Source organism: Diospyros lotus, chromosome 14, assembly GCF_014633365.1.
Source record: "Diospyros lotus cultivar Yz01 chromosome 14, ASM1463336v1, whole genome shotgun sequence".
Taxonomy (NCBI): Eukaryota; Viridiplantae; Streptophyta; class Magnoliopsida; order Ericales; family Ebenaceae; genus Diospyros; species Diospyros lotus.
The window spans coordinates 7,747,646-7,756,956 of record NC_068351.1 but is presented as its reverse complement, the minus strand read 5'-3'; the positions used below and the strand labels follow the sequence as shown (position 1 = coordinate 7,756,956).

The following is a 9,311-nucleotide window of genomic DNA, read 5'->3' as shown; positions in this document are numbered from 1 at the left end:
GACCCCGATTCGTCTTGAGCCGGGGTGAGTAAGTCTAAAGTGCAAGAAGAAGAAGACAAAGATCTCGGACGTGAATCGACACCAGAATTTTTACGTGGTTCGGCCAGAACGATGCTTACTCTACGATCGCACTCTGATTATTTTCTCAGAATGGTATCTGATTATTCTCTCTGTCCCCGCCCCTCATGATATTTGTGATTCTTATTTATACTGAGGGGTTTTTATAATTTAGATAACATACAGAAATACAATGATTACATAATGGGGGACAAATAACCCTTATCGTCTACACAAAATCAGGAGTGGGATCCTCATTATGAGGGGCATGGGCTATTGCAGGTAAAGTGAATAGTTCCTACCTCTGATTTCTCAGCAGCTTTACCACTTATGCGAGTTGGCAGTTTTAGGCCAGCGACCTGGACGGTCTAGCGAATTGAGGGTTTTATAGTGAGCCTATTAGTCGATCGTTGAGAGCTCGCTAGGAGGTTTTACCAGAAACTCGCAAGATGCTTGCTTTACGGGATTTGGACTTCGGTGGTGTATGGATTTCATTTGATGAGGTCGTCGGAATTTTTCGAGCTCTAGGTGATTGAACCGACCTATTAGACTGAGTCTGGCCCATAAGGAGTGATGCGGGAATAGCGTATAACAGTAAGAATCAAGATAAATTTATCTCTCAATTTATTTAAAAAAATCTAGAAAAAAATTTATGTAATTTTTTTTAAATTATTAAATAAATTTAACAAACATAATAAAAATATTTTTCATATCCCATTCTCTTTCTTTGTTAAAGCACTATTTTAATATAACTTAAATATGGATATATGGTCCTGAAAATGAGGGATATAATTGTCGTTTTGATATCTTCTGGTGTATGACAGCATTTATAATTGAAATTAATACTAAACTACTGACATCTTTCAATGGTAGAACAAATAGTCTCTGACGCAATTAATTATGTACGTCTTGATAGCAATGGAACTTACATCTACATAAGGTAAACATACTAGGATTATTCTAGTTTGGCGGTTTACATATGAGTTTGTCGAAGGAGGTTAAAAAAACCCAAATATCCTCGTTTAATCTCCGTCTCTCTTCTTCTTCCTTCTCTCTTCTTCTTCTTTCTCCCATGGTCGTGGGATCATCGACCATAAATTCTACTGTCTCGCCTCGCACCCATTGTTGCCTTGCTGCCATCGCATCGATGCCTCGCAATCATCGTCTCGCTGACCATCCCTGCATCGGATAGTTGGTGAGGCAACGATAGCTGCGAGACGTTGATGCGATGGTAGTGAGGCAAGGCGACAGCGTTGACGGTCGTGCGACCATGGAGAAATGAGAGAGAAGAGAAGCGAATGTTAAGTAGTGACATCTCTTGCAAAATTGTATTGTGAGCGAGAATATTTTAGTCTTTTCGACCTTATTTTATAAGTCTCTCGATGAGAATTTCTGACCCTATAATAGAATTCTAGAACCTTATTATATATATATTTAATAAGTATCGTAAATAGATAACTCATTTCCCACCTTAATTCTAAATGTCTATATATAATTAGCCATCATTGGCTACACTGTCTCTATCAAGTGTTGTTGTTTTTCACAAATTTGCTTAGGATGAAGTTATACACGTTATACTCACCATTTTATATTTGTTTTATCTCAAATTTTTCTATTGGGTATTTTCAAAATAATGTTAAGATTTCTCAAATTTTTCTATTGGGTATTTTCAAAATAATGTTAAGATTAAAGTGATAATTCTAAATAATAGAAGACAAAAAAATAATCAAACTAAACGCGAAGAAGACATAAAATTTATAGTGATTCATTCTCAATGTGAGAGTTAAGTCCACTTTATCACCATTGCAAATTTTTTCACTATAACTTAATTTAAAATTACAAGAGAATATAACTTTATATAAAAAAAAAAATTAAGACAACAAAAAATACATGTGTAAAAACTTAGAGAGGTTTACCACCCTTGGTATGTAACCTATATATACGTGACTTATGTGTGTTAAAAAAGATATCGTGTATAGTAATGTTAAGAGACATGCATACATATTAAGGGGTTATGTTGTATGAAAACAGAAATGAGAAACGTTTTCGATAGGAAACGGAAACGTAGAAACAGATATTTTTTTAAAAAATTAAGCATAAATAAAGTTCAAAACGGGAATAGGAAACGTTTCGAAAATGTTTCAAAAATAAGGAAATAACTCTTATAAGGTGCTTCCGTGCAACTTAACTAATGGATTTACATTTTTAGATACTTGAATGCCATGCCATGGTGTTAATGGGTGCACAAGGGGCTAAGTAAATATGAGGTTTACTCTCTCTTTTAATACTAATGATGTATATATAATTTATACTTGTATAAAAAAATGTAACTTCGTCAACATCACTTTTATCATCAACTGACTCATATATTAAAAAAATGGGTATTGGATTGCTAGCTTTCGAATTTTGCACATTATTATAATATATATTATTATAATAAAGAACCTTTGTGAATAAAAGCTGATCTAAAGTCAAATATACTGATCTGAATTAAAGCATATTAAGTTATTATTACAACATTAAATTAAAGTGTATGAAAAACTAACGTTTACCTGAATGTTTCCTTTGGTAAAAGGAAGAAAGGGGCAGCCTTTGTAAGAAAATGTGACCGATAGAAACGCAAAAAGAAAAGCAAAAGACGGGTCAGATGTGAAAACAAGACGCTGGTACACAAACACATAATTACTTTTGAGAACTTAAAAGAATAGAAACGTTAATAATAATAATAATAATAATCATATTGATTGAGATGGGAGATTGTAGCTTGGCAACACCCACCAAGTCTCTCTTAACGGATGTAATACGTCTTTAAATTGTTTGCTTCATTCTCTCGTGCAGCTGTGTAGAGTAATTATTTATATATAACTCAACACAGAAAGTAGGTTTGTATGGTCGACAGAATGAGATCAATTTGGTTGGGAAAAATATATCAAACAATATTATTAATTGGATCATATATTATATTAGTTGGGGGGGAAGGGCAAACGTCGCGTTTAGCCGAGCAGCCTTAATTAGGTGAGATGGGAAGGGCCAAGGGGGGATGGATGATGGATGGGGGAGGGGAGGGGATGGGGGCATGGCATGGGAAACAAATCTTAAAAGGGAATCAAAAGAAATAGCCATCTCTTTGCACCACTCCCCACCTGCTCGAGATATGGTAATCGCACATGATTTCACACCTCCCCTTTGCTTACCTCACCTGTATCTCCCCCCAGGATTTTCCTGCCCCCCCCCCCTTCTTCTCTCCTTCATCATATATATATATATATATATAAAATATAATCCCAATCTCCACAATCAATACAATAATATTATTATTTATATTAATCTCCCACTGCTCCCCCTCCCAATTCACTCTCCCTACATTTCTTCCAGTCTTTATTGCCCCCCCCCCACCACCTCTTCTTTGCATCGCTTGCCTTGCAATTCAATATCCCAAGCTGGAAGAAAATCAAATCTTCAACAGATCTCTGGATGATGCCCCTTGAGATCTTGCTTTCTGGGTCCCTGATTTTGCTGGGTCTTCTTATTTAGAGAACCCGAAAAAGAGAAGGAACCAATTGCAATTTGCAATCTTCTGCCTGTTCTTCCCCTTCTTCAGTTGCTTGCTTTTGGATCTTGAATTGGAGCAATGGGCATGGCGGCAGAGTCCCAGTTCCATGTCTTGGCCGTTGATGATAGCATCATTGACAGGAAGCTCATCGAGCGAATCCTCAAGACCTCCTCCTATCAAGGTACTTTTTGAATATCTTTGCTTTGGGTTAAATAAAAAAAGCAAGTTCAATGTCGAGGAGTACGTCGATGATAGTGCAATGGCTGAACGAGCTTCCGGACAGTTACAATATTAATTTTCCTGTTCTGGTGCTAGTTAATTGATTTTTTCCATTGCCGGAAAATTTTCTTGATGGCAGTTACTACAGTGGATTCTGGTAGCAAGGCTCTGGAATTCCTGGGTTTGCAAGAAGACAACCAAAGCCACCCACATCTGCCGTCTGTTTCTCTAAACAGTCATCGGGTACGGGTTTGTTTCCTCTCTCTCCCCCCCCCCCCTCTCATTTTCCCGGGATTTTGAAATTTTCTCGGGAAAACTACGTGATTGCATTTTCTGGGTTTGCTCAATTTCTGTTTTTCTGGGATTTGCAGGAAGTGGAAGTGAATTTGGTTATTACGGATTACTGCATGCCTGGAATGACGGGCTATGATTTGCTCAAGAAAATCAAGGTAATAGCTTTAGCTTCATTGATTCCTCTCCCGAAATCTTTACCAGCTTCCATCATTTTCCTTTCCCGGAAGGCAATCCATTGCAAAATTTTGCCCACCAAGTTATATCATTCCGAATTGACAAAGCTGGAAAAGTTGCCCGCATACGCGTTCTTTTCTCGCCATTCGTCTTTAATTTGATCTATCAGAATCTTTTCCAAAATCTCCACACCTAGAAAATCTTGACAAGATAACTGTCATTTCAATCAATCTTCCATAGATTTAATTTAACGAATTAAAAATGCGCCCCAATTTTTGCAGGAATCGTCGGCTCTAAGAAACATACCAGTGGCAATTATGTCATCCGAAAATGTTCCTTCCAGAATAAGCAGGTAAGAATAAATTGAGTTTCAGTTTCAATTTCATTTTCTCAGTTTGCATATTTTTTTTTTCCGGGAAATTGTTGAAACTAACTTGTGGGCTTTCTCGATCAGATGCTTGGAGGAAGGAGCAGAAGAATTTTTCCTCAAACCAGTGAGATTATCGGACGTGAAAAAGCTCATACCCCACATGATGAAAACGAAATCCAAGAGTGACCCAAAGCCAGAGACCCAGAAAATCCGAGAAAATTCAGAAGTTCCGGAGATTCAACCAAAGCCCAGCAGCAGGCCCAATAATCAGACGAAGCCAGAAGCGCAAGAAAATCAACAACAACAAAAAGAAGATCTAGAACAACAACAGCAACAACAATCTAACAGTAACAAGAGGAAGGCCATGGACGAAGGGCTTTCTCCGGACAGAACACGACCCAGATACAGTGGCCTGGCCGTGGTGTGATCAGAATCAAATCGAGTACTTTTTACCACTTTCTTTCTTTTTACGTTTTCTGGTTTTAATTGATTAGTTGTATTGTGGGTCGATAGAAGAACAGAAGATGAAGAATGTAGAGAGAGAGAGGGAGAGAAAGAGATCCGTCATTGCGACGAGGGGGGATTGTACACAGTTGCCGTGGTGGAGGTGGAGGTGGAGGTGGAGGTATATTTGATTCCAATTTTGTTTTGCTGACTTGAAAAGAAAATGAAAAAAAGAAAATGACTTTCTGTATTGGAAATGTCATCATTAGCTGTTGTACAGAAGTAATGGAGTTGGCCTTAGATTCCCTCCCCTGCCCCTATCCCTTTTTGTGTCGTTATTTGCCTTTTCTTTTTCACTCTTTCCTTATAAAGAAAGAAATAAAAAGTAAAAACGAAACAAACAAACAGAGACAGACAGAAAGAGAGACTTAACATATGTGTAATGTGTGGGTATTTTGGGGGAGAAAAAACAAATAAAAAAAAGAGATAAAATTTAAATTATCTTTCTCTCTTCTTTTCTTTTTTCTTTTTCCATAATCCCCCCTGATAAAATATTGCCTAACATAGGGTAGGGAGGGATCCCCATAAATCAAGGGACAATGTTATCCTTTACCTCTACATTGTCGTCTTAAAAAGTGGTCTGTCTGTAAGAGTGAGTCCTTTTCTTTCATTCTTTAACAAATAAAAACTGAACACTACGTAAAAGGGGATTTCGCTTTTGAGAGTTGGGAGGACACTTTTAACACATTATCCTCCCGATGGTTTTGGCCCTTTTTGTTTGGTTGGTTACGATTAATTTTAATAACCCTATAATAATAACAACAACTAATAAATATAAATTATAATAACTCTCCTGGCCTTACCCCACCCCCACACTTGTTAAGTCAAATTGCCATCTCTAGTGGCACAAGAAATGGAATGGAAGAAACAACAAAATTCAACCCAAATTTTGGGTTCGGATGATGACAAATACGATTAGCACACGGCATCAAAAAATTTGGGCCCAGCCCAATCTTACTAAACATACTTTGCACTTGAGATGGCTATAATTCGGCCCATTAACGTAGCATATTTGGGCCCTTGTACAAAGACATTGTAATATATTATTACCTCTCTACCCATCCAAAGCAAAAAATGGGCTTCGACAGGTCCATCCCAATATGTTGGGCCGCGTCCGAGGAAGAGGCTGCTGAAAGCCGTGAGCCTGAGCCAGCCGAGTTCCCTATGTGGAGGGGAGTATGAAAGCCTTCGTGACATTAACTGAACCGAAAGCGAGAGAGAGAAGTCGAGAAGCCACGCCGGCCGAATCTAGACGCCGTAGGTTAGTCTTTTTGTTTGCTTTTGTTATCGTATCCTGATTTTGTCCTTTTTCTTGTCTCTTCTTCTTTATTTCTCTCTTTCTTTCCAGTCTGTTAATCTAGAAGGTTGCTGTTTTCTCCGGTGATCCCGGAGTCATTATCCCTTTCTTCCTTCCTTCCTTTCTCCTTGCTTAGCTTTAATTGTACCTCAAGCCCTAACTGAAACAATCAAAGCATCAGTTAATCTAAGCAGAGAGTCATGTAGAATTGACCTTGACCCGATAGCGAAACCAAACAGACCAGAAACAGAGAGCTTCAAATACCTAATTCGAACCCAGAGCCGCGCCATATTGACCCGACTCAGCTCAACCCAGATTTGCCAAACTTTAAACTTTGAACTCGTATAATTTTGAACTCTCAGATTTAGTTAGTGTCACCCCTCTTTGTGAAGAGACACCCCTTCCATTCGATTGGATTAAAAAGTCTAATGAATTAAGATTTTTTAATAGTCCAAATCATTTCGGGGCAAAGAAAAATTAGATAAAGTTAATTCAAATTAGTATTTTAAATTATAGTTTATAATATAAAAGATATTTCTACAACTTTTAAGTATATTCAAAAGAGAAATTCATCCTTCCACTATTAGCCCATTTACACTTTAATGGTGTGTTTGATTAGAATGATAGAAAAGAAAAATATTTTTTAATTTTATAAAAATAATTTTCACCTTCCCTTAATTTTAATTTTTTATAAAAAATAGTCAAAACATACTTTTAATTGTTGTATCATAATTTTTTTTATAAATATGGTAAAAAAAATTTATGATAATATTTAGTAATCAAACATATAAATATGATAATTTTTCTTTTTGATGTGACATTTTCATGAAAAATAATTTCAAGTTATTTGTATCGTAAGATATGATACCGGAGTATTGTTTCATATATACTGCTAAGACCCGACCCGTTTGAATCCATATTGTGTAAATCCATCTATAATAATGCGGACCAAATCTATTGAGTCCAAACCCATTAAATTCATTTATTAAATAAGACGGATCTGGGCAGACCGGTTAGGAGAATGAATGCCCAGATCCATCCATTCACCAGTCTCAATCAGTCTCTCTCCTGAAATCGCAGAGACGGACTAGGGTTTCCAGCCACCGCCACGGCTACGGCCACCGCAGACCGACTTGGGCCACCGCCGACTATCTCCGACACTTCTACGTTTCTCCCCTCAGCCCGACGCGTCCACCTCCGGGACCGCCGACGAAATTCCTCCTCTCCGTTCTTCGCTCTGCCCGACGCCTCCATCTCCGGCACCGCGACCCTCCGCCGGCCACGGCACCACTCTGCCAATCTGTTTCAAAAACCCTAATCCCAATCTGTTGGTCGGCCGCCCCTTTGCAACTCATCTCGCTCGTTTTCACTGCAATTCTGATAGTGGTATGGTTCTCGTCTCGCCTCTCTCACTCGTCTTCTCTGTTTAAGATTGCAATGAACTAACTGATTAGGGTCTTTTGTTGGATTATCTCCTAATGCTTGCTTTTGGTTGTTGCTCAAGTGAAGGGTTTCAGATATAGGCTGGTATTTTCTTTGACTGTTGTTCTGTCTTCTTCTGGTTCTATTGTCATGTTGCTGTTGGGTGAGGTTATGCTGGTTTGTGAATCCTTTTGTGTTTTTGGTTGGCTCCGTTTGTCTTTTCTGTTCCATTCCTTGTTGCATCGTATTGGACTGCCTTCAAGCTTGTGCTGCGGCATAGTTTGGTTCGGCGTTGCTGCTTCTCTGTAGGTGCTTGGTTGATCGATATTTTGTTCTATTTGTTGTTCACTTGTGGCCCCTGCTCTTTAGATCGGGCTCTTCCTATGTTTATTATTGCGCTGTTCTTTGGGTTGGCCTGCTGATTTCTACTATTTTTCTGTGAGTGGTAGTGCATTTTTGGTTCAGGCTGTGTTCCTTTTGTAATGGAGTCTATCTGGAGCCTTATTCTGTTAATAAAATTATTTTTGTTTATAAAAAAAGAGAAAATAATCAACTAGTTAGTTATGTGCATACTTACAGTGGTTGTTGATTTCAGTTTTTCAACAAACTGGAAAAGGGTGGTCTTTGACAGCTATCTACATGCATTCAGTAATATGTGCCTGCTTCTTATCTAAACTTTGTGCATATGTGGCATTGGATTTTAGCTGTTTCACTTGCGAGACTAAAAATTTGAATTAAACATTGAATGAATCATAAGTAATCATGTCATTGCATGGTCTCAAACTATATCTAAAGTATATATTATCAAGAATTTGTTTTACTTCTTCCCTTGTTTTTGTTTTTGTCCATCCATCTAATTAAAGAACTTGTTAGTAGAGCATGAAATTGGTTTGGGGAGTTTAGATGGGATACCATATTTTGACTTTTGATAATAACTACTTATAATTACTTTGTCCTACTCTATACTACATATATTTTCTTAATTATAGGTATTCAAATATTCTTTTTTGGTTTCACTTCACAAAAATGACTATATATGACTAATTTCAGAATTCTTGAAAAATGTTTGTTGATATTAGTCATTCTACTATTGATACTAGTGGCAATGAAGATGTTGAGTTAGGAGAGGACACAACTGAAGTTGTTCCTAAACGATGAAAAACATCAAAAGTTGTTATGATCCTGAGGGGGTAGATTAGTCATTAGGAAGCTGTTGTAAACTGTGTAACAAGCTATGGTTAGGTAGTTAGAACAAGCCTAACTAATTGGGGGGGGGGGGGGGGTGGCAGTTAGCTCTCCTCATTGTAAGAGGTGCCTTATAGGAAGGCTGTTGTAGAAGGAAAAGGCATCGATTGATTGAATAACAAAATTCCCTTCTCAATTTCTCCCTCCATCTCTCTTGTTTCTCCTCTCATCCTCTC

General features: G+C 37.7%; 2 protein-coding genes across 8 annotated transcripts in view; both read left to right on the top strand.

Moving 5' to 3' along the window:
* Positions 1-3,363: 3,363 nt before the first annotated feature.
* Positions 3,364-5,379, top strand: LOC127790263 (two-component response regulator ORR9). The gene is made up of 5 exons (XM_052319638.1): positions 3,364-3,791; positions 3,969-4,072; positions 4,201-4,278; positions 4,579-4,649; positions 4,752-5,379. Exons 1-5 carry the CDS (start codon positions 3,689-3,691, stop codon positions 5,092-5,094), a joined length of 699 nt encoding a protein of 232 aa, XP_052175598.1. The 5' UTR covers positions 3,364-3,688; the 3' UTR covers positions 5,095-5,379.
* Positions 5,380-6,285: 906 nt separating this feature from the next.
* LOC127790260 (uncharacterized) overlaps positions 6,286-9,311 on the top strand; it is a 52,906-nt gene continuing 49,880 nt past the window's right edge. For 4 of the 7 annotated variants that reach the window (XM_052319633.1, XM_052319632.1, XM_052319629.1 and 1 more), the window contains exon 1: positions 7,467-7,854. The gene's annotated coding sequence lies outside the window, so the exon portion shown is untranslated. Of the gene's footprint in view, positions 6,433-7,466; positions 7,855-9,311 lie in introns of those variants that run through there. The other 3 variants (XM_052319628.1, XM_052319631.1, XM_052319630.1) reach the window with 3 other exon arrangements.